We start from the raw sequence: 25,458 nt of genomic DNA, 5'->3' as shown, positions 1-25,458 counted from the left end.
ATAGCTCCGGGAGCTATCCCACAGTGCACCACTCTGTTGACGCTCTGGACAGCAGTCCGAGCTCGGATGCTTTGACCAGCCATACAGGAAAAGCCCCGGGAAAATTTGAATTCCTTTTCCTGTCTGGGCAGTTTGAATCTCATTTCCTGTTTGGACATCGTGGCGAGCTCAGCAGCACTGGCAACGATGCAGAGCTCTCCAGCAGAGATGGCCGTGCAATCTCAGAATAGAAAGAGGGCCCCAGCATGGACTGATCGGGAAGTGTTGGATCTGATCGCTGTGTGGGGCGATGAGTCCGTGCTTTCCGAGCTGCGCTCCAAAAGATGGAATGCAAAGATCTACGAGAAGATCTCTAAAGCCATGGCAGAGAGAGGATACAGCCGGGATGCAACGCAGTGCCGCGTGAAAATCAAGGAGCTGAGACAAGGCTACCAGAAGACCAAAGAGGCAAACGGACGCTCCGGATCCCAGCCCCAGACATCCCGTTTCTACGAGGCACTGCATTCCATCCTAGGTGCGGCCGCCACCACTACCCCACCACTGACCATGGACTCTGAGGATGGGATATTGTCGACGGCCGCTTCCGCGGACGGGGAAGATGAGGAAGAAGATGAGGAGGATGAGGCAGTCGACAGCGCTTACAAGGCTGATTTCCCCGACAGCCAGGATCTCTTCATCACCCTTACAGAGATCCCCTACCAACCATCCCCAGCCGTTAACCCGGACACTGAATCAGGGGAAGGATCAGTCAGTAAGTGTTTAAAACATTTAAACATTTATTTTTTACAGAACAGGAATATTAACAATATTAACAATGGGTTTTGCATGATTACTTTGCCCTAGGCGCTTAACGGTTCAGTCCCTGGCAGTGCAACTACTAAAAAAAATCTAACAATGTCCGGTTTAGCATGATTGTTCTGCCCAAGCCGCTCTACTGTTTAGTCCCTGCCAGTGCAGCTACAGTAAAATCCTGTCTATATGTCCGGGGATAGAGCAGAAATCCTCCATGGACATCTCCACGAAGCTCTCCTGGAGGTAATTGGAAAGCCTTTGCATCAGGTTCCTGGGGAGAGCGGCCTTATTGGGTCCTCCGTAGTAGCAAACGTTTCCGCGCCAGGAGACAAGCAAGTACTCCAGGATCATTGCCCTGCAGAGCATGGCGGCATACGGCCCTGGTCTTTGCAGGCTTTCCCGAAGCATCCTTTCTTTCTCCGTCTCTGAAATCCTCATCAGAGTGATGTTGCTCATGGTGACCTGCTTTGAATTAGGTAGGGGAATGTTAGTATTGGGACTGCTTGCCTGTTCCTTTACAGAACTGTAACCGGCGGTTTACAGCCACACGGTGGAGGCGGGAGAGGGGCAGCATACAGGGATCTTTCCCTGGGACAGCCACGAGGGGGTGGGACAGGGGCAGAGTTCATGCTTGCCGGATTGCTGGCAGCAGGGACTGGCATTGCTTTCAGTGTGAAAGGAGGCCAGTGCTACTATTAAAGTTTTAAGCAGCCACAAGTCTACGGCTTATCATGTCGGCCTGCTACACAAATTCCGGTGTCCTGCCCCGCTTTTCTGATGTGCACTGCAAGACCCCAGGCACTGAATGCAAAGGCCGAAAATTCGACCTTGTCCTGAGTGCGCATGTGATAGGTGCTGTGCATGGTCTTGTTCACAGAGAAAGACTATGTTCTTTGTTCACAACGAAATTTATCTTTCTGAGGAATTCACTCCTTTTCCCATTCCCACAGCTGCGACTGTCTCCCAACCCAGCCTGGCATCACACTCCCAGAGGCTAGCGCAGATTAGGCGTAGGAAGAAGAAGACACGGGAGGACATGTTCTCGGAACTTATGGGCTGCTCCCGAGCCCAGGCAGCCCAGCAGACCCAGTGGAGGGAGAACTTGTCCCAAATGCACCGATCACACATGGAATGGGAGGAGAGGTGGCGGCAGGAAGACCAGCAGGCGACTCAAACGCTGCTTGGACTACTGAGGGAGCAAACGGACACGCTCCGGCGCCTTGTGGATGTTCTGCAGGACCGGAGGCAGGAGGACAGAGCCCCGCTGCAGTCTATCTGTAACCGCTCTCCCCCGCCACCAAGTCCCATACCCCCCTCACCCAAAGTCCAAAGAAGGAGGGGCGGCAGAGTCCGTGAAAACTCTCACTCCACCCCTGCAGACTGCTCTACTACTAGAAGGCTCTCATTCCCCAAAATTTGACAAGTCCTTTCCTTCCCGCCTCACCCAAGCCCCCGTCCAAGTTTCACCCCCCAGTTTCATGTGTAGTTGCTAATAAAAAATACGTTTCTGTTAATTACTGTTTCCATCATGTTCTTTTAGAGGAGAGTCTGTCTGAAGGGGGGGAAGGGGGTTGGTAATTGGACAGGACAGTCCTCTTTACCAGGGTACAGAGGCGGGGGCAGGTTCAGCAGCAGGGCACACACACATTGCAGTCACTAGTTACCCTGGTCAGTCTGGGAGGTGGTTTTAGTGTTCTGTGGTGGGTGGGGGGTGCTCTGTGACTTTGTGGCGGGGGAGGGCAGTTACTGATCTTATGCAGCGGTCCTTATCCTGGATCACAGAGCCACGCAGCAGGGGATCTGTAACCGTCCTCCCCCTGCCACAAAGTCACATAGCCCCCCCACACACAGAGTCCCGAACAGGAGGGGTGGCAGGCTCCGTTGAAACCACCAGTCCACCACTGCGGAGCCTGTCATTCCTGGAGTTTAGAAGCGTCATTTGCATCACTACACTACACCCGCTCCCCACCAGTCTGCGTCCCAGTTTCAACACTTTCCCACGAAAACAGTAATAAAGAAAACGGTGTTAATTAACAAAATTCAAGTGATTTTATTTTTAAACGTGGGTTGTAAGGGGGAGAACGGGGTATGTAACTGGAGAGGATACTGAACATTTAGTGGGTAAAGAAATGGGGGCAGGTTCAGCTTCTCTGTACACAAACTGAAAAGTCACAGGTTACCCTGCTCACTCAGGAACCTAGCTTTCAAAGCCTCCCGGATGCACAGCGCATCCCGCTGGGCTCTTCTAATCGCCCGGCTGTCTGGCTGGGCGTAATCAGCAGCCAGGCTATTTGCCTCAACCTCCCACCCCGCCATAAAGGTCTCCCCCTTGCTCTCACAGAGATTGTGGAGCACACAGCAAGCTGCAATAACAATGGGGATATTGGTTTCGCTGAGATCACAGCGAGTCAGTAAGCTTCTCCATCTCCCCTTGAGACGGCCAAAAGCACACTCCACCACCATTCTGCACTTGCTCAGCCGGTAGTTGAAGAGTTCTTTTTCAGTGTCCAGGGCGCCAGTATAGGGCTTCATGAGCCAGGGCATTAGCGGGTAGGCTGGGTTCCCGAGGATGACTATAGGCATCTCCACATCCCCAAGAGTTATTTTGTGGTCCGGGAAGTAAATACCTTCCTGCAGCCGTCTAAACAGACCTGAGTTCCTGAAAACACGAGCGTCATGAACCTTGCCCGGCCATCCGACGTTGATGTTTGTAAAACGTCCCCTATGGTCCACCAGTGCTTGCAGCACTATTGAAAAGTAGCCCTTTTGGTTGATGTACTGGCTGGCCTGGTGGTCCGGTCCCAGGATAGGGATGTGAGTTCCATCTATAGCCCCACCGCAGTTTGGGAATCCCATCTCGGCGAAGCCATCTATGATGACCTGCGCGTTTCCCAGGGTCACTACCTTTGAGAGCAGTACCTCAACGATTGCGTTGGCTACTTGCATCACAACAACCCCCACGGTAGATTTGCCCACGCCAAAGTGGTTCGCGACTGACCGGTAGCTGTATGGCGTTGCAAGCTTCCAGAGGGTTATGGCTACTCGCTTCTGGACAGTCAGGGCTGCTTGCATCCGGGTGTCATTGCGCTTCAGGGCAGGGGACAGCAACTCACAAAGTTCCATTAAAGTCCCCTTCCGCATGCGAAAGTTTCGCAGCCACTGTGATTCATCCCAGACCTGCAGCACTATGCGGTCCCACCAGTCCGTGCTTGTTTCCCGGGCCCAGAATCGCCGTTCCACAACATCAACATGACCCATTGCCACAGTGATGTCCTCGGCGCTGGGTCCCGTGCTTTCTGACAGGTCTGTGCTACTCTCAGACTTCAGGTCCTCACCACGGTGCCGTAGACTCCTCGCCTGATTTCTCTGCATATGCCTCTGGGAAAGGTGGATGATAAGCTGCGAGGTGTTGACAACGGCCACAACTGCAGCGATGGTCGCAGCGGGCTCCATGCTCGCAGTGCTGTGGCGTCCGCGCTGTCACTGACCAGAAAAGTGCGCGAACTGATTTCCCGCCGGCGCTTTCAGGGAGGGAGGGCGGTAGTGACGGACGGATGACGACAGTTACCCAAAAGCACCCTCGACACATTTTTTTACCCAGAAGGCATTGGCGGCTCGACCCAGAATTCCAATGGGCAGCGGGGACTGCGGGAACTGTGGGATAGCTGCCCACAGTGCACCGCTTCCTGTGTCGACGCTTTCCCCGTTAGTGTGGACTCACAAAGTCGAATTACTGTCCTTAGTGTGGACACACACGTTCGACTTTGCAATATCGATTCCACATATTCGATTTAAGTAAAATCGAACTACTCTCGTAGTGTAGACATACCCTTAGTCTCTAAGGTGCCACAAGTACTCCTGTTCTTTTTGCGGATACAGACTAACACGGCTGCTACGCTGAAACCTTAATTCTGGCATTTCCTAACTTTTGAGTGCTTGATTTTGTAACCTTATTGCTCTTTTAATGTAATTTTGGTGTGTATTTATATTTATCACCAAGGCCAGCAGAGTAATCTAGTGAGAGGAAGTCAATATCTGGGAATGGTCATGATATCTTTTGGGGACATTGCTAAATGTGGGGGAAAGCATCACCAGAGAGTGCAACAATGCAAAACTCTCTCACCCATTGCCCTTGCAGTATTGGTATCCTCTGTGAAGGAATTTTTGGATATGGAGAATTTCCACCCTCAGTCCCTGGAAAACTATAATCTTGCTGCTTCAACCTCTTAATTAGTGTCTCCCCTTCCACTGAGTCAATTACAATCTCTTTGTTTTAGTCACCAGCACAGAAAACTGTAACAGGTTCGGTTGCTTAGATTCCCCCCCTCTCCCCCCCCCCCCCCCAGAATGACTCAAAGTATGATAAAGATTTATCCAAGGGGAAAGAGGGCTTTCTGTGGCAGGAAACTGGGAACTTCCGCTAAGGATTCTGTTTTGACTTCTGCCAATAACTCAGGCTATGTCAACATCTGGAGCTGGGGTGTGATTCCTAGCTTGCATAGGCATACTCATGTTAGCTTTGATGTGAGCCTGCATGCTAAAAATAGTGGTGTAGCCATGGCAGCATAGGTAGCACCTGCCACTGCTATCAGCTCTGAGTATGTACCATAGGCTTCAAGTGGGTTTTTACTCAGGGTGGCTTGCATCGTACCACCACTGCCCATGCTACTATGGCTACCCTACTGTTTTTAGCATGCTAGCTCAGATGAGAAATAGTGTGGATATATCTACATGAGCTGGGAATCCTACCCCTAGCTCATAGTGTAGACGGAGCCTCTTTGTGCCTCTATTTGTGGACCTTTAAAATGGATATAATTGTCTGCCTTTCAGGAGTGTTGAGGTTTTTAATTCTTGTTTGACAAGTGTTTTGAGATCTTTATGTTCCACAAACACTTGTACTGTAATGGATTGCATTGTGTTGAATACTGCCACAATCATAACTGCTCTTCTGTACTGTTAGCCATGACTGATAGACAGTTAGGACATAGATAAATATAAAATTTCAAGGTTCATAGGCTCATGCAGTTTAGAGATCCCAGTGCCGTAAAATCCATTCAGGTCAGGGTGTAATCCCTGGATAAAATACATCCATATTAGAATGATTTTGTATTTGTCTGGTGGTCGGCAAATAAGGCTATGTTTACCTCAAGCACTTAAGAATTAGATTTCACAAAACAAATATTCAAAGAGGAGGGTCAAGTGCTTTTAATGTTTGCTTTAGATTTCTAGCTTTTTAAATAGAGACAGAATGTGGGCATATTTTGCATTATTTTTCCCTCTATTGCATCATGTGTTTCTATTTCAGTGGTCAAGGTCAAATGTTTCTTTTAAGAAAAAGAAAACACTACCGAGGGATTTATTTTGCTGACATCCATTTTAAAGTTCAGCTTGACTTCAAAATACAACCCTTCTGGCTTCGGAAATGCACTTACTCTGTGACTAAAGACAGTGTGTGATTAATTCTGCTGTGCAATGCTGTATGTTAATTGCTGGCACTGTGTGAACTGGTGGCTTAAGCAGAAATAGAAATTCTTATTACAGGTGTGTTGCTTACAATGCATAGTGTAAGTTGGTACTTTCAACTAAAAATGGCTTTTAAATCCTGTTCTCTGCTGTCAATCTCCATGAATCATTTTAATGTAAATTAAAAATGCAACTCTCTGGGAAAGAACATAACTTGAAAGCTTAGGGCACACTGCATTTCTCACATTTGTTATGCATCTGAAGGCTATGAATCACTAGTTAAGTGGCCCTATGAATTGATGTACTTGAGTCCTTTCTAGTGCCCATATCAGCGCATATCCCCAAATTAGCTCAATATGACTCTACTTCATTTCTTATTCTAATGAACCACCATTTGGCCACCTAGTGTGTACCTTGTTCCAGCCTAGTTCTGAAAATTGGGTTCATTGTGTTGCCCTCCACTTGTGCTACTAGTTCTCTGTGTTTCTTGAAGTTTCCTATTAATTTCATCCAGGTGTCGTATCTGCAGTGGCTATAAAAGATCTCAAATGAAGTTAAATGACTAAACTTGCAGTTGGTTTATCTTCTTTCTCCAGGGGATTAGCTCACATATTCCATTAGGTTTCCCTGTGGAAATAGACTCTACAGTCTACAGAATAGACTCTAAGATGGGTATTCCCTTAACTATCTAGCTTTCCAATTCTATTACTCTTCTGTATGAATACAATGGTTTCCTTTAAAATCATTATATAACTAGCAGCCTCAAATTTTATTTCCACATAATTGTCAAAGAGATGCCCGGAACACCTGTCTTTGCATTTGGCTATTAAACTTCTGTTACTTTACTCCAGGCACTAAATCTGAATAGCTTAATTTAATTTCTGCGTTGTCAGTTGCTAAGCAACTGACGAGAAAAAAGTGCAGCTAATTTAGTTCATTTACTGATCAGTTAGCATCTCATTAATATAGAAACTTATTTGTAACATGGCTAATCAGCTGTCAAACCCAGTTTTTGCAAGGCAAAATGTTTTCTAAACAGTGTCTAGGAAATTAGTAAAAGATACTTCTCCTGTATGATCCGCAAGTTTCTTGTTTTGGTGCCCAGGTACCAGTGCTTCACTAGGAATGTTACACTTGGAATATCTAGACTGACACACTTTTTTCCATGCCGTGGTCAAGAAGACAAGGCAGGGGACCGAGTCTACTTAGCTCTACTGCTGACGTGCTGTGTGACCTTGGAAATGTCACTTTACTTGTCTTTTTGCTTCAGTTGCCCGAGCTGTGCAGTATGGATAATGAAACTTATCCACCGTTGGAAAGCATTTTTTGATCCAAGATCAAAAGTCCTGTTACGGAGAGGAGGTGTTATTATTGTGAATGTTTAAATATGTTGATTCTGAAGACTTGTCTGCCTATTTGCATTGGAAAAGCTTGAGAAATTTTACCTAGCTGAACCACTGACTGAAATTCCCCTTTTCGCATGGTAGCATTAGTGGCAGGAATTGGTTAAGTTTCAGCTTTCTCTGTCTTGCTTTACAAGTCTGGCAGCACCATTTTTATTTTTTATTTTTTAAACCATTCATGGGGCAACATTGCTGTCACCCAAAAAAGCATCGCAGTCTGAGATTTAGAGCTTTCCTGGAATCTGTTTTGTAAACCTTTCCCTGTAGCTGAAATGTTTGGACAATATTAAAAGATAAAGGGGAAAAAATGGATAATTCTGAATGGCTAAAGCAGTCTCTCTATTTCCTATATTTTTGTAGATTGCCTGTTTAAGCTATGCCCTATGAACCGGTACTCTGCGCAGAAGCAGTTCTGGAAAGCAGCAAAACCAGGAGCTAACAGCACTACAGATGCAGTGCTACTCAATAAACTACATGTAAGTATTAATGTTGGTAGGCTGCAGTGAAGTCAATGGAGCTATGGTAACGTACACCACCCGAGGATCTGGCCCATTAAGTTGAGTGGGACTGCTCATGTGGGTATTGCTACAGAAGATTAATGAGATCCAGTCCCCTGTGTTGTTAGGCCCCAGATTTCATCTCCCATATGCGTTTTCAAACTTTTATCTAATTTAATTATCTGTGATGGCTGCCCTTACTGAAACAAGCTTGCACGTGTATTCAGCGGTTAAAACCTGGTAAAAGAACAGTTTTCAGTTTTAAATTTCTAAGAAATTGCTTTGAGTAATTTAACTACTTGTATGTTGACAGCATCCGCTTTAGTGCTAAATAAACTATATTTACCTTAAAATTATATGGCTGGAGCACTTCACGTTAAAATTACAAGTCCAAATATTTTTAGTCTGTCAAAGCCCGTGTTAAGCCTACAGTACTCTAAACTATAAAGCACCCCTGTAGGAAAATATCACTTGCAGAAAGCCATGTGTTGGCCCTACTCCTTTGTTGCACAAAGACCAAGTGTTTGCCTCAATTTTTTCTTAAAGCTATGATTTTAACTTTATGCTTGTAAAGTTGTTTGTAGAGTTAATACTTTACAAGTATCCCACCCCACTCCCAAACTAAATAATCACAAGAGTAGAAGTCAGCTGTAAGTATAAAGTAACAAATGCTGCTGATTATTTTTCTAAAGCCCACAAAGTAAACAAATAGATGATATGTCCTAAACTGTCAGTAGTGTAGAGGGAGAGAAAAATCCTTGCAATGGTGCTAGGTAACTGTGGGCTGTCACTTTTGTGCCATAATTGATTTTCTTTCTTTAATATAATCAATTCAGATACTTAAGCCCTGATTCTATTCTTTTGAAACAGGCCAAAGTCCCGTTGTGGTCAGTCTCAATTCCCCTGTCAAGTGAACCGGGGTAGTCTCTCAATGATAAATCACAGTGAAGAAACATTTACACAGTAAATAGCCAAATTTAACTATTCCAGTATAAATGAAGAAAGATTTAATGGCTCATTTTGAATCACCATTACTTGCTGGGTAAAGTACAGGGCGTGTGCAAAATTGTCATCTTTTAAACCCACTCAATTTCACTGAAGGGTAGAATTTGGTCCTGTGCGCGCGTGTGATTCATAGTCCACAACTTAGTTCGCTCCCGACTGTATGAAACTCATGGGCACTTGTGTCAATTTAAACATGTAATGAAAGCACAGAAGATACTGGAACAATTCTATTGTCCTAATATTGTTGCAGGGCAAAAAATATCTATGTTCAACTGCTGCCTTCCATTTTCTACTCTGTTTTTTGATCAGTTCATGGTCATCTTTAATGACCATGATTAGTGACCCATGATTTATACTTAATCACTTGCCATTTTTGGCTTGTATTTGTCCACTGTTGGAATTTATTATCGACTACTCTGGAGAACCCAATGCTGAGGTCAGGTTATTTTAAGTTAATACCATTTAAGGGATTTAGAAATCTGGGACACTTGACTTTGATTGGAATCAAACATCAGTGCTATTTGAAAAGCTGACATCTAGTGGTCAGTAAATAAAATTTGTTCTTTCCAGTGTGTTGACATATGCAGTGTTGTCTGTTCACTTTAAGCTTTTGGAATATACTTGAACTTAACTTGTTTCTTCACTTGTACCTATATGCAATGGATCCCTTTGCTCTATTAATGTAAATGTAGGGACCAATTCTGCATGATACATGTCTTCCACTTCCATTGATGTCCTGGGGAGTAGAGGGCTCTCAGGGCCTTGTGGAATTGGGCCCAAAGTTAATATCCGATTTCAAGAAACCTTTCCACTGTAGAATAATCTGAAATCTAGCAGTCCCAATGTTAGATCTTTAAGCATTTTAAATTGTCCTGCATCATATTGTTTGTACTGAAATGTACAGTTACACTTGAGATGCTCATGGAGAAAGCCAGTTGTCCTACTCAGCATATCTTCTAACAGAAATGACTTAAGATACATGGAGTTATAAAGAAGCAAAATTATTTTCTACCAACACATGGCTCACTGTTGCTCTTTGATACGCTGAAGCCTATTGTCTCCCATTGCATTGCCTACAGGTAACTGAGCACAAGTGAGTTCTAGGGTGGTTGCAGAAGTTTTGAGAACTAAAATAGTTGATGCATAGACTTTCTAAATGCATGATACCTCATTTAAAATCATCCTCTGACATCCAATTTTAAATGAATTCTTCCCTATAATCTGTATTTTCTCTGGTCTTGGTGTAAGGTGAACCAGTACACCTTTACAAAACAAAGCGTCTTGAAAACAACATGAAACAACTCTGAAAATAAAATGAAAATCAAGAGGAAAGCAATACGGTAGAGTAACAAACTAGGGCTTTCACAGGGTGGTAGCATTAGGTTATAAATCAGGTTTGGTTTCCTCATATCTTCTTGTGGATGCTTCCATGTGGTTGAAATGTCTGTCTGGTAAAGAGAGACCCAGGATTAGATAATTATGGATACAGCAGGTTGAAATTGAAAGGCATTGCAGCAGAGCATGTCTAGGGAAGTTTTTTGTGCTGTGCCTGATTCTAGAAAGTACTATCCTATCTCTTACTTTTATGAACTCTGAACTTTCCCTTATTGGGAAGTTTAGAACTAGACAGTCCCTTCTTCCAGTGCTGTATGTAAGTGTCTAGAGAAGCCTATCGAATGAATAGGATGACTATGGTCACCATGAAAAGGTTTAATGGATGAGGAGTGAAGAGGGAGATTTGTCTTGGCAAAGTAAAATCTAAGTTTTTGGAAACTGCCTGATTAGAGACATGGGGACGAAACCTGCAGTTCTTTAGTCCTCATCCTTTATTTTATATTAAAGTTGAGCAGGTGGAAGATTGGATTGCCAGCTTGAATCCCCCTCTTTTCCATCTTTCCTTTTTACCTATTTTCTCATGGCTCAGTTTCCTTTGGAAACTTTTCATCTCATGTTTTATTCAGAAAGCTTCAGTCAGTTTGAAGTTAAAACATTGACTCCTCAGAGTTGCTGCTTCACTTCAGTATAGTTCAAATAGTACAGATTCAATCATTTTCCTTCCTGAAAATTGGAAAGGATGAAATCTGATCCTCAGCTTCAAATGGTTACATTTGTTCCAACTGTATGAAGTACCTTGATGTTTTATTACAGTAAGTAATTGCCAGCACTGTTGGTTTATAACAACACTTTCTATCTCCACAATTTCCTTCTTAAATTTCAGCATGCAGCAGATTTGGAGAAGAAACAGAATGAGACTGAAAACAGGAAACTGCTGGGAACGGTTATCCAGTATGGCAATGTTATCCAGGTATGCGGTGGCCCTGTTCACGCTGTCTACTCTGTAAGACATAGCTTTGTAGGGTTTTACTTGAACCACCAAGGTACAATTATACTTCAAAATAGTGGAATTCCGGTATCTGAGTGTGTTGTCTTGCAAGCCATGACAGGGTTATCCAGAAGCATGGTACTCTGAAGAAAGAACTACATTTATGGTTTTGTGTGCTGTGAGAGATTCTAAAATGGAGGCATTTTTATCTTGCTATGAAAGTTGCCTTTTTAAGAGCACCATCTGAATGCTTTAAACTAGAATACCCTTCATTCATTTGTCTGGCCTTGACCTGGCCATGTGGTAGATGGCAAATACACAGTGGTGTACAATTCTGTAGAACTGCTTTCATTTTATCCTCACTTTATCCCCCAAATGCTGTACAGCACCATATAGTAAACCCAGTGCAAAACAGAAGAACCAAAATACTCAACCCACCAATGCAACGATAGTCCACCCTGAACAGGGATTTGGTGCAGCAGACCTCAGGCAAGTCACCCCCACTTGATGAAGATGGATTCCCAGCGAATGCAAAGAATAGTGATGAGTCGCAAACACCAAGAATAAGATGCTGGGGAAGTGTTGTAATAATAATCAAGGACAAGCCTTGTCATGCCTTAAATGCAACCAGTGAGGGACTTAGGACCACCACTGGTAGAGCATTCAACAACTCAGGGTTCTCTGATCTCTTCTGGGGACTGAAAGCAGATCCACTTCATCTGATCACAACTGCCAGGTGGAGGTGTAGAGCAAGAGAACTGTAAGCATTTGGATCTACGGCTTTCTAAACAAATACTTTGAATTGTATCCTCTGACCATACCTTTGCTCCCTGCAATCCTACTCTGGCTGATGGTAACAGGGTTCCTCTCTCCCCTCTTGTAATGAGAAGGCAAGCAGTCCTGTTCTGCAGCTATTACAGCATTGGGAACAACTTCAAGACAAGTCTTTTAAAGAATTCACTACAATAATCTAGCCTAAGTGTAACATTAGAATGATGAAAGTCTGTGGCAATGTCCTCATCTGAGAGAGGGCCTATCTGTCAGTTTTTCAGGTGAACAAGAGATTGCAATAAGCATTTCTAACCAGTCAATGCTCCATACCGAGAGTAGTTGTGAGGAAGGATTAGATTTGTATCCGTAAATGTTGGTAAACATTGGCTTCACCATACACACCCAAACCAACCAAAATGTATTTCCATCGATAATAATTGAAATGTACAGATAGGCAAAGTAAGAAAAATGCTGCTAGAGAACTTATTCAAATTTGATTTAAGGCGATTAATTTTGTATGCTTTGACCTGTGATGTTGACAACTTTAACGGTTGTAAAGCTTTCATTCTTTGAATCTCAGTGTCTGCTGTCATTAAACAATTATTGTCTGACCTGCCCTGTAGTTTCCCCCACTGTGAAAATTTAAATAGATAAAAATAAAAGAAAATGCTTAAAAATAAACATTGCTATTATCCATTGAAATGTATTTAAAAAAAAAAAATAAAAATCAAATTCTGCCCAGCCTAATTATGAGGAATACCCCAGTTCTGTAGGAGCCTTCCCAGTGGTAGATGTCTTATGTGAATAATGGGCCAACAGGCAGCAAAAGGCTTCCAAACATCCAAAGCTAAAAGCATTGTCTTGCTTTTGTTAAGATTCAACTCTGCTACGTTTAATCGAAATCAACATGTAAGCTAGACAATGGGGCTACTACGAGATGGTCCATTATATCCTATAGATATGTATCACCAGTGCATTGAAGTTTATATATGATGTCTCATGGCATATTGAAACAAAAGAATAAAACGGCACCTCATGGGGAGAAAAAGAATTGTTCATAGTTAACCTCAGTAGTCTCCCATCTCAGAATGAGCACAGCCATTTGAGAGAAGCCTCACCCATCCCCATGAAGGAAAACAGTTTTGTCACCAATATCTCATGGTCCTTGGTATCTGACTGCTGAAACACAGAGCATAATTGGCAAAGGCAGTTCTCTGTTGTCTATCATTAGTGTGATATGGACATTTACGCAAATGGAAGCTGTTCAGTGCCATGAACCAGTCTAAAGCCTACTAAAAAGTGTATTCAAAACAAGAAGTCCAATTGTCTCTGGATTTGTTATGGACAGCATAACTATTCAATCTTAGCATCTGAAGTTAATTTCCATGTATTATGATCAGACTCGCAGACTGTTATATAGTCTTTAGTCAGTGTTTATCAAAGGAAACATATGTCTGCCTTTACAGAAACAAATTGTAATTTTTGTTCTAGCTGCTGCACTTAAAAAGTAACAAATACTTGACAGTAAATAAGAGGCTTCCAGCTCTGCTAGAGAAGAATGCTATGAGGGTGACCCTGGATGAAGCTGGAAACGAGGGTTCCTGGTTCTATATACAGCCTTTCTACAAATTGCGTTCCATAGGAGACAGTGTAAGTGCAGATGAGCATCAGCAGAAGATGCATTATTTGGTGTAAAATACAAAGAGCTTGTATCAGTTGCTTCCTTACTTTTGACTAATTAAATGCACAGGTTTTTATAACGTGTAATATTAATGGCCACAGCCCTTTTCCTGTGCTGAACAGTGTGGGAGTAGAATCACTATGGTAACTACTGATTTGGAAATGAGGAACGATTAAGATTGGAAGAAATAAGGAATCTAAATACAGTAGCCTTCTAAATCCCCACCGAGTTCAAAATGGCATGAAATGTTAAGTCATTTGAGTAGCTTTAGAACAAATATAATTAGTATGCTGGTTCATGGTGCTGTAGTTATGAGTCTTTCTGGTTCCATTATGAATTTCTGTATCAAGAATTTTATCAGAATTAGACTAAATGGTTGCCTTGCTTGTGGGAGGTGTGGAAGGTTGGTTGATTCTGAGTTAATACCCTAGGTTTTAATCTCTGGAGATCTCCATTGTGTTCCCACGTTGGATACATAAGAATGAATGTGGTCGTCATTCCATAATCCTAAGTAAATGATTTTCTACTTCACAAAGCCATGATGGACGTTGGCATGCCTCATCAGCCTAAACTCAAGAGAAGCCAAGGACTTCAGTATGCTGTGCAGTGCAGTCTAGTCCAACCTGATAGAGGGCACCTAAACAGAGTAGATTCCATGAAATAGAGCATATCCATATCCATGTAGACTAGACTGTTCACTTCACTATAAATATATGGAGATATACCTATCTCATAGAACTGAAAGGGGCCCTGAAAGTTCAGCCCCCTGCCTTCACTAGCAGGACCAAGTACTGATTTTGCCCCAGATCCCTAGATGGCCCCCTGGGGGATTGAACTCACAACCCTGGGTTTAGCAGGCCAATGCTCAAACCACTGAGCTATCCCTCCCTGCACCACCACACATAATAGTTATCCCACCACTACACGTAATACAGCCTTAACTGAATGTCCTTGTTTTTATTTCATTATTACAGGAATAGTACCTTGAAGATTAATGTAGTTTGTGTTCAGTTAATTTAAAAAGAAGAAACGTCATATAAATTCAATTAATGTTCTGCTTTCTCTGTATTGAGGGGAATTCAAGTCCCCCACCTAAGATTTTTGTTATGGATTTGGGGGGGGGGCGGGCGCGTGGGAAGAGTGAGGTCTTCAAGGAAGATTGGGAGGCTTTGGATAAGAAACTGCCTTGGAAGGAAAGTATAGGATACATGGGATCTTCACCCTCCATGATAAAGTGCACTTAGCTTACCACACTTGATTGGACCTCATTAATTGAGAGTAAACATTGTAGGTTAGAACCCATCAACTCCTCATGGAGGAGGAGAATCTTTCTGATGACTTTTGGTTTTAGGAATTAATTGTTAGATGTTAGACACTGAAATAACTGTATGGAAGATAAAGACTTAGTCAGTGGAAATTGTAGTTTTCCTTTATATGCCACTCAGCCCAGTTGTGTAGGTGTCTTTAAACCTTAAATAACTCTGAATGTTTTAAACATCCATTTTCTTCTGAAGTTGTCAAGGTGGGTTTTTTTTTTTTTTTTTTAAAGATACCAGTGTCTTTCCTTTATTTTGCATGAAACATCTCTAAACTGTAAGCAAATGGCCTAACCTCATTGCTTATACCCAGAAAAAGGTAACTCTGGGGACCATTTCTGAATCTGATTGCAAAGTACTTCTCTTCAGGTTGTCATTGGAGACAAGGTGGTCCTGAATCCTGTTAATGCTGGCCAGCCCCTTCATGCCAGTAGTCACCAACTGGTTGATAATCCTGGGTGCAATGAGGTAAGTGTAAAATAAATCAAAAGCTTGGCTTGTTAGTGCAGTGGTGACACAGAAATTTGGTGTAAAAACACCTTTGGCGTTCTCAGCTAAACTAAGGAGCACGCATGTTATGGAATTGCCAATTACCATGCTGGAGAGCATATACTGCATTGCTGTCCCATCCTGTTAGTGAAGTAGCAGTACTACTAGCTCTGGAGACAAGGTTTCTCACTTCCTTCCTAGTGGGCAAACAGCTGGGCGGGGATTGGTAAGAGCAGGTCTGTTAGGTAAATAACAGGCTATCTGGAACAAAGACGTGAGCGTTGCCTGTTCTGCCCAACTGCTTGGCTGTAAGAACAGAGATAAGTGAAATGTACTTTTTCTGCAAAATCTGCCATCCTCATGACTGGAGCTAGGTGAATAACTAACTGGTTTGTTTTTTTGTTGTCAGTTTCGTGGCAGTTCTGAAAAATTAAAAAAAAAAAAAAAAAAAAGTTTTCGGTCAAACTAAGTCTGAAAATTCTGAAATGTTTTTGGTGAAATGACCCTGTTTAATCAATCTGAAAGAATGTTGAGAGCAGAAACCTGGGTTCAAATCCCTGTTCAGAGAAGAGATTCAAACCTGGGTCTTCCCCATCCCAGGAGTGCCCGAACCACCAAGCCAGGGTATTCTGGGTCAGGTCAGGTCTCTCTCAATCTCTCCTGTTGAAGCTGGTTCACTAGTCACTGTGTCAGAGAGAGAGTGAGAATGGTTAGGGCACTTGCCTGGGATGTGGGAGACCCTAATTCAAGAAGTTGCTCAAATAAATAACTACTACTTACGTAGAATGGAACAGTTCAAGGGGACAGATTGCCTATAGCAGTGGTCCCCAAACTGTGGGGCACCCCCCCAAGGTGCAAAGGGGCCTGGACCAGCCCCCATGAGGGGACAGGGAAGTAGTGCCACCCAGCCTCACTCTGCCCCCAGCCCCTGCCCTGGCTGTAGCCCTGCTCCGGGCTTGGGCCCCTGCCCTCAGCCTACGTCCCCCTGCTCTTGGCTCCCGGTTCGGGGGGGAGGGGAGGGGCACGGCCACATTCTACTACTGGTAAGGGGGAGGTGAATGCGAGAGGATAAGTTTGGGGACCACTGGCCTATAGTCTGGTCGTTAAAGCACTCAACTGGGAAAGGAGAGATTAAGGTTCAATTCTCTGCTCCAGAGTGAGAATTTGAACCTGGGTCTCCTACATCCCTGGGAAGTGTCCTAGACAGTGGGCTAAAGGTTTACAAGGGGGAACCACATCCACTTCTTTTGTTTCTGTGATTCTAGCCTGGCTTTTTTTTTTTTCCCTGGTCAAAATTATTTGGTTAATTGGTGTCAGATTTATGAATAGTTTTGGATCAATCAAGACTGCCTTTTTTGGAGAATAAATTATTTGTCTGAAAAGTGTCACCCAGCTCTATTCTTGACATAGCCAGATAAGGTATCCACGTAACAAGTTAGGTACTAACGTTAACTATAGTTACTGTGATTTACCGCAGGGTTGAGTGCAGGCCACAGTCTTTCTGGATTGGTGTTTCATTTCATACAGTAATAAACAGGGATTGCAGTATACTGTTCAGATTCTCCTTCCACTGTAAAGAAAAGGGCAGCACTTTGCAGTGTTTTATCATACTTCTAGTGTGACCAGTGATACTAGTCTTTGTTCTAGGTCAACTCGGTGAACTGCAACACGAGCTGGAAAATAGTCCTTTTCATGAAATGGAGCGATAACAAAGATGATATTTTAAAAGGGGTAAGTTTGGAAACTCATCTTGCCGCTGGCTTTTTAATAGTGTGATGTCTGTATTGTCTAGTTCGTGTTGATCATTCTGTCTTGGCTTTGACAGGGAGATGTGGTACGGTTGTTTCATGCGGAGCAGGAGAAGTTTCTGACTTGCGATGAGCACAGAAAGAAGCAGCATGTCTTCCTGAGAACTACGGGGAGACAGTCGGCCACTTCTGCAACTAGTTCAAAAGCACTGTGGGAAGTCGAGGTAAGGACAGCATCTCTGAGGCTGTACAAGTGGTTTTATTGTAACCATCGGTGCTTTTATTTAAAACCTTGCTCCACAAGATTTTTTTTTTTTTTTTTTTTTTTTTTAAGTAAGACTTCTTTCCAGGTTTTGAAGTTTCAAGACCAAAAAATGCCATTGTTTACTAGCATGTCTGGATATTTTTTACAATATAAAAACATGGTTTTGACTTTTTAACACTGCAGCAAGGTGCTTTCCAACTACCAGTTGCTGGCAGTGTAGAAAAAAAGAATGAGAGAGGCGTCAATAAACGCCTTATTTACTCATAAGAACATAAGAATGGCCGTACTGGGTCAGACCAAAGGTCCATCCAGCCCAGTATCCTGTCCTACCGACAGTGGCCAATGCCAGGTGCCCCAGAGGGAGTGAAGCTAACAGGTAATGATGAAGTGATCTCTCTTCTGCCATCCATCTCCACCCTCTGACAAACAGAGGCTCACCAACCATTCCTATTCTAACAAAGTACTAATTATTTCTACTGCCTTGCTGTATATGCTGAACACATCCATGTCCAGTGTGGAATTCTATAGGTACACATAACCTCCTCTGATGGGAGATTAAACCCGTTTGTTAGTCTCTGTCTCTGTGGAATCAAACCATCTCATTAGCGTCTTAATTTTAAAAAGAGAGAGAGAGAAGGATGACTTCAATGTCTTGGCCAACATTTCACCTATTAAAAAAACAAACAAAACTTTGAGATGCTTAGGTTCTGGAAATAGATACATATGCTTACGATAATTTTTTTGTTTTAAAATGTAACTTTAAATGACATGCAGCCTGCCTGTGTGAACACTACAAGTCCCTTTGAGTGGAGGACAGTTATTTTTCCCAGCAGTGCAGCCACTTAATTCAAAGATTCTTTCAGCTGTGCTCCAGCTGGGAACCTGTCTAGAGTCCTAGTTCCATACTTTTTCTTGGGAGGAGCGTGAGCATTAATACGGAGCTCTAGAAAATTCCCTTCTTTGGGAAAACACTGTTAAGTTTGAAACAATTCTACTGTTTGTTATTTTTTCTTGAGACTAAAGTGACTATCAGGGAAAACAAGAGAATCTTGCCTGACTTTTAGTAAGTTTGTTCAATCCTTCTGGTTCAGCCCAATACAAGCATCCAAAAAACCTCCTTTTACTACCTTTCTGCGAATATATCCCATTAGCCCTTTGTCTTCATTCTCAGGAGGCTCAACATAGAGCACAAAACCATAGTTGGTTTGTTAGCCAAACCATAGTCTGTTTGTTAGCCAAACCATAGTCTGTTTGTTAGCCAACAAATCCAGCCACTTGGAGATAGCCATGAAAGTAGAACTTTAAAAATCCAGGTGTGCACCAGTGGCTGTGTTGGACATGCCCATTTGGGATGCATCCTTGGTGGTGGCCACCATACCTGACTGGTAAATGGTATCTTTTTTTATTTTCTGAGCTCCGTCACATTCTGCCAATGTGTGATGGTGTCCCTAGAATCTGTTAGCCAGAAGCTGGGAATGGGCAACAGGAGATGGATCACTTGATGATTACCTGTTCTGTTAATTCCCTCTGGGGCACCTGGCATTGGCCACTGTTGGAAGACAGGATACTAGGCTAGATGAACCTTTGGTCTGACCCAGTATGGCCGTTCTTGTGTTCTTACATGACTGAAAGTGAAATACAACAGTACTAACCTGAGGGGCAAGCCACTGAAATTCAGAATATGGCCCCTCTCTCTCTCTAGGTGGTGCAACATGACCCTTGTCGAGGTGGTGCAGGATATTGGAATAGCCTTTTCCGGTTCAAACATCTTGCTACTGGACACTACTTAGCAGCAGAGGTGAGTACCATGGGGAGGATCCATAAACTCTGCCTCTTCTCCTCTGATGCTGTCTTCCTTTATCCCTTCCCAAAAAACTGTGGTTGACTACTAACTGAGGATTGAAAACAGATTAATGAACGATTGCTATGTAGGATTAGTATTACTAAGGATGAAATTATGCAAGAGTAGGTAGTATCAAAGTGCCAGACCCATGAAACAAGATATTTTCTTGAAAAATGCTTGGAAAAAAACATTGCACTACAAGAATGACCATGTGTCTCTAGCCTTTTTGTTGGAGATAGGTGGTGACTTCTTTTTGTTAAAAAGAATAGACAATAAATGACACGATTTTATGTAAACAATTAAAATCAAGATGAGCTCATTAGTGGGAGAGTGAATTGTACTGTGAATGGCTGGAGAACCTGTTGCTACATTTTTGGGGGAATAAATTAAACCCATTGTTGGATCATCTGGATTTTTTGATTTCCAAAGAGAACATAAAATTGTTCATAAAAGAGAAGTTAAGAGTTAAAGAAGCCTTCTAGGAATTGTCATGAACATTTACCTATCCAAGCATTTTGGAAGGTGAACTGTTAATACCTGTGAATACTCACTGAAACTAGCTTGACTCTGTGTTTCTTGAAACACATGTGTAAATGAAGACAAGCATATTTGTAAAAATAAGATGCTGGGGATATGCAAGGGAGGTTGGAGTGAAGAAAGGCAAATATAGCCCATCATGGTGAATGCAAGAGTTCAATTGAAATAATCCTGCTTTATGCTTTTCTAGTAAGCAGATTCCAAAACACTTAGTAGCATTTTGCCAAGTACAAAATGGATCAACAGGACCGGCGGATTATAGAGGTTGCTTAGCAAATCATGGGCTGGTTAATCAGCTGTGAAAACATGGAGACGCACTCATGCAAAGGTACAATGGGAGAAATTGGTGAATTTGTGCATATTATGGCAAAAATAGTTTTTATCAAAGGAACATTTCAAATGATGACATGATCAAGATTTTTCCCAACTTGTAGCGACTTCTAAAGCTGGTTGAAATGTTTTGAAATTTAATTGTGATTTCAAAATTTAAAAGCTTGACACAATTTTCACAAAATTTCCTTCCTTCCTAGCTTTAGTTATATCCTAGTTGAGTCTCTTTTGCAAGTTTGCTGATTGCTTAATTCTGTTCCTGGCTACACAACTACCTGGTTTGTTTTTGTCTGTTTGTTTTTGTTTTTTAAAAGTTGATTGCATTGTATATGTGTTTATAGACTCCGAGGCCTGTAGTAATCTAGTCTGATCTCCTGTAAAGCACAGGCTACAGAACTTCCCGAAAATCATTCCTAGAAAAACATCCAATCTTGGTTAAAAAATTGCCAGTGATTGGACAGTCCACCGTAACCTTTAATAAATTGGTCCAGTGGTTAATTACCTTCACTGTTAAAAATGTCTGCCTTATCTGCAGTCTGAATTTGTCTACCTTCAACTTCCAGCCATTGGATCTTGTACTTTTGTCTGCTAGACTGAAGACCCCAACATTGTGTACTTCTGTAGAAAAAGGTGCATCTGCTACAGAATAAGCTAGATCTCCCCGAGGAATTTTATACCGGGGTGGGGGGGGGAGGGTGGAAAACTAAACTGTTGACTTGCCTGTGATTGTGTTTCATCAGGTAAACCCTGACTATGAGGAAGATGGCCAGGAGTGTCAATCCTCAGTAAGTATAGGCAAGAGTACAGTTTTGCCCCTAATTAGGAAGGGTTGACTCAAGCCCTGGTATTTGATTGGCAAGTGAACAGATGATACAAGGCATTTCTGCTACTAAAGAAAGTCGAAATTAAGCATAGATGGAAGGTATTGCATGCAGTGCTCTATCCTGAGACTGAATACTAAAGATTGGTGTAGTAGGCTTTAGAGGATGTTTAAGAGCTGTGCACTTCTAGGTATCTTGATTCTTAAGTAGCTCCTATCAGAATAGCATCTGAACCATTTCTCAGAAGGCTGAACTCTTCACCTCTTCGATACATTTTCTTTCTCCAAGTCTGAAGAGCAAGTTTCTGAAGATGAGATCTGATACCAAATATCCTGAATGCTGTCTTTATCCCGGGGGCCAAACGAAGTGGTTAACTTTCATTTGTGAAATAATCTCTAAGGAACAATTTCTCATGTGTTAAATTATCATAGGAAAACCATGATAAATAATGAGGCTATAAAACAAGAACTGTGCCCAACCAGTGGGCAATTTTGATGTCATTGTTTTGAATTACCAGTAAAAGCGAGTGTCATGTCCTTTCCAATAAATGTTGTGGAGTTACATCACACTTACTCAAGATCCTGCTTGATTTACTTTATAGAGTATGAATTACCAGAAGCCTCCTATTGATGTGACTAGGGAAGCAGGCATACTGTACGGCCATTGTATTTGCAAATCAAAACTTTATTGGTGACAGCAGGTATAACTAAAACAGCCCTTTCCATTGTGGATTGTATTTTTCATTTGGATGAGACTGTAGGCTTATGATGCCATAACCTCTATTTCCTGATCAATGTCAGGCATAAGGGAAGATAGCTTTGTTTAGAAACAAGGAAGAAAAGCTTGTATCCTTGGAGAAGAGAAGAATGTATCTCGATGCATGGAAGTGAGAAAAGCTCAAATTTTCTTTGTAGGAATATTAGTAGGCCTGTCACCTTGTCTATATATGAAAGTCATCTAAAGTGGTAGCCATTAAAAAGCCAACATTTGCCACCAGATACCCAAAAGTTACTCCAGTTATTTTCTGTTATAACTCATTTTCCTGTACTGCTTTGTAGCAAATGCTGACCTCCTGGCAACACTATTTAGTACATATTCTGGATAGTGAAAACCAACTTATATCTTAACTTTCCAGGTAAACACTAATGGTTTCTAGTACCTCTTTGGAAATCAGAAAAGACTTTCATTTTTACCACTGTTGTTACACACAGGTCCCTCACTCCAAAATGAGCTAAGGTGTTGATGGAGTCTTGGAGTAAAATCTGATAAGTGGTTTCTGGTTTTCTGCTTATACCTCTTCACCACCAGATGGCGAAAATAGACCATAAACAAATGACAAGAGCATATAATCTCTTTCTAACATACAAATATAGTTTAAACTCCTTTAATTTAGAGATGGTGTTCGCAACCTAACCTTATTTGGGTACAGTAACTTTATTCAAGCCTAAATCATTCTCAAGACGGCAAGTTTTTCTGCACAGTATCTGCCCTGGATTTCTTTCCTTATCCCTCAATTAATGATCAGTGCAGAGGTTTGATTTGAATGAGCATGAATAATATGTCCCAAACTGCACCCTTCAACATTACAAGGGATCCATTGTGTGAATTTTGCAATTAGGCTTTTGTAGGTGAAACTTTAGTTCTGCGTGGATGTAATAATCTTATCTAAGATCTCTCACTTTCTATTGCCTATTGTTTGCTGCACGCTGGTTTGTAGCTTTGCCATAATCTCTAGAATTGGCTAGTATATTGCCTCAGGTGCCAGAAATATTGAATTGTATGAATTTTCAGCATCTGCCATGTTTGGAGATCAGCAAGAGGTTTGGTGAAGACAAATGAAGGTTTTGAGAATTCAGTGTAGAGTAGATGGAGTCTCAACTGATAGTTTCCAAACAGACTGAGTATATAGCTGCATATTTTTTTAAAATGTGAATCACCAATTTGCATGTCTAGTCCATATATTTACTGTCCTATTACTGAATGACAAATCAAAACTGTAAATATCTCCACTTTGCAGCCAAGTTCATGTGCTACTAATAATCACAGAATATCCTGAAGTACATATAGAACACTGTAAGCATTCTATAGCTTTCATACAATCCTAGCTCTTTCAACTCCTCAAGCTCAGATTTTCAAAAATAGATTGTTTTAAGTTTAGGCTCCTAACTCACTGTTGAGGTCCCTTACTAAGTGGCCTGATGTTCACCGGTACTGAGATCCCAATATTTCCCACTGAAGTTCATAGGAGTTGTTGATTACTCAGCTTGTCTCTATGTTTTGAAAGTCTTGGCCTCACGTTCTAACATCTTTACCTTGTTGATTGGAGATTCCTGCTGATGTTCCCAAGAAAGATCTTAAAGGAAGAGCGAACCACAGCTTTTCCTCATTTTCCCCCCCCCCTCCCCTTGAGCTTCAGTTTTTCTGACTTTGCTACTTTATACTTTTCAGAGTGGTAACCGTGTTAGTCTGTATCAGCAAAAACAACAAGGAGTCCTTGTGGCACCTTAGAGACTAAGAAATTTATTTGGGCATAAGCTTTCGTGGGCTAAAACCCACTTCATCGGATGCATCTGATGAAGTGGGTTTTAGCCCACAAAAGTTTATGCCCAAATAAATTTGTTAGTCTCTAAGGTGCCACAAGGACTCGTTGTTGTTTCTACTTCTACTTTAGGCCAGTTCTCGTCCACAGACAACCCGCCAACCTTAAGCATATTCTCACCAGCAACCACACACCACACCATAGTAACTCAGGAACCAATCCATACAACAAACCTCGATGCCAACTCTGCCCACATATTTACACCAGCGACACCATCACAGGACCTAACCAGATCAGCCACAACATCACTGGTTCATTCACTTGCACGTCCACCAATGTAATATACACCATCATGTGCCAGCAATGCCCCTCTGCTATGTATATCGGCCAAACTGGACAATCTCTACGTAAAAGGATAAATGGACACAAGTCGGATATTAGGAATGGCAATATACAAAAACCTGTAGGAGAACACTTCAACCTCCCTGGACACTCAATAGCAGACTGAAAGGTAGCCATCCTGCAGCAAAAAAACTTCAGGACTTGACTCCAAAGAGAAACTGCTGAACTTCAGTTCATTTGCAAATTTGACACCATCAGCTCAGGATTAAACAAAGACTGAATGGCTAGCCAACTACAAAAGCAGTTTCTCCTCCCTTGGTGTTCACACCTCAACTGCTAGAAGAGGGCCTCATCCTCCCTGATTGAACTAACCTCGTTATCTCTAGACTGATTCTTGCCTGCATATTTATACCTGCCTCTGGAAATTTCCACCACATGCGTCTGACGAAGTGGGTATTCACCCACGAAAGCTTATGCTCCAATACTTCTGTTAGTCTATAAGGTGCCACAGGACTCTGTCGCTTTCTACTTTATACTGTAGTCATCCAAGTTCTTGTTCATTTAACAAATGTTGGTGATTTCATGTCTCAATGCATTTATAAAGCTGAATTCATTAATGAAAGTATGAACCTGGTCAACACTTAATATTGTGCTAGCAGATATTGTTGCCTTGTTTTTTTTTGTTGTGCATTGGACACATTTGAATGTGCAAGTATAAATGCCATGAACTGAGGTGAAAACTACCAGCTGGCTAACTTCTTGGTTACCTTTCATTTTTTTGTCAGTGACTGACAAGTATAATTATGTTTCTGCTGTTGGAATCTATTAGATACTGTTGATATTGACAACGTGACTGCGAAATAGAATTGCCAGCTGTCATTTTTGCTGCTTACAAAATATTTATTTAAAGTTATAGTTATCAGGTAGACTTCTGGAGCCCTTCAGCAGCAGTCTCTAGGGTAAGGCTCTTGTGAGACATGGATCATCTGCAGCAGAGTCTGAAGCTAATCTGGGTTTTCAGTGCATTGTGAGGTGAATGTTTTGGCAATTTGAGTGTATTTTCTGGCACTTAATGTAAAAAGACATAGACACAGGATAACTTAGGAATTATTACATTATAACCCAGAGATGCTCAAAAGTTACCAACAGCAGACAAAGTGAAGAAATGTGTTTGGCAAAAGCAGTTAATTGTCAGTTTTATTTCTGTCCTAAAGCACAGCTGGAGCTTCTGCCAGGACCAGCACTTGGAGAGGTTGATATTTGTGTGCACAAATTATGAAACTCATTGATATA

General features: G+C 42.2%; 1 protein-coding gene across 1 annotated transcript in view; it reads left to right on the top strand.

The window, feature by feature from the left end:
• The window catches only part of ITPR1 (inositol 1,4,5-trisphosphate receptor type 1), a 249,083-nt gene that overhangs the window by 71,827 nt on the left and 151,798 nt on the right, over nt 1-25,458 (top strand). Inside the window, exons 4-11 of the mRNA XM_065407748.1 lie at nt 8,019-8,134; nt 11,379-11,465; nt 13,746-13,904; nt 15,621-15,719; nt 17,388-17,471; nt 17,566-17,712; nt 19,456-19,551; nt 21,204-21,248. Of these exons, the coding sequence (XP_065263820.1) occupies nt 8,019-8,134; nt 11,379-11,465; nt 13,746-13,904; nt 15,621-15,719; nt 17,388-17,471; nt 17,566-17,712; nt 19,456-19,551; nt 21,204-21,248 (833 nt within the window). The remainder of the gene's footprint in view (nt 1-8,018; nt 8,135-11,378; nt 11,466-13,745; nt 13,905-15,620; nt 15,720-17,387; nt 17,472-17,565; nt 17,713-19,455; nt 19,552-21,203; nt 21,249-25,458) is intronic.

The sequence above is a fragment of the Emys orbicularis genome, chromosome 7 (assembly GCF_028017835.1).
Source record: "Emys orbicularis isolate rEmyOrb1 chromosome 7, rEmyOrb1.hap1, whole genome shotgun sequence".
Classification (NCBI taxonomy): Eukaryota; Metazoa; Chordata; order Testudines; family Emydidae; genus Emys; species Emys orbicularis.
This window is presented reverse-complemented; position numbering and strand designations above follow the sequence as displayed.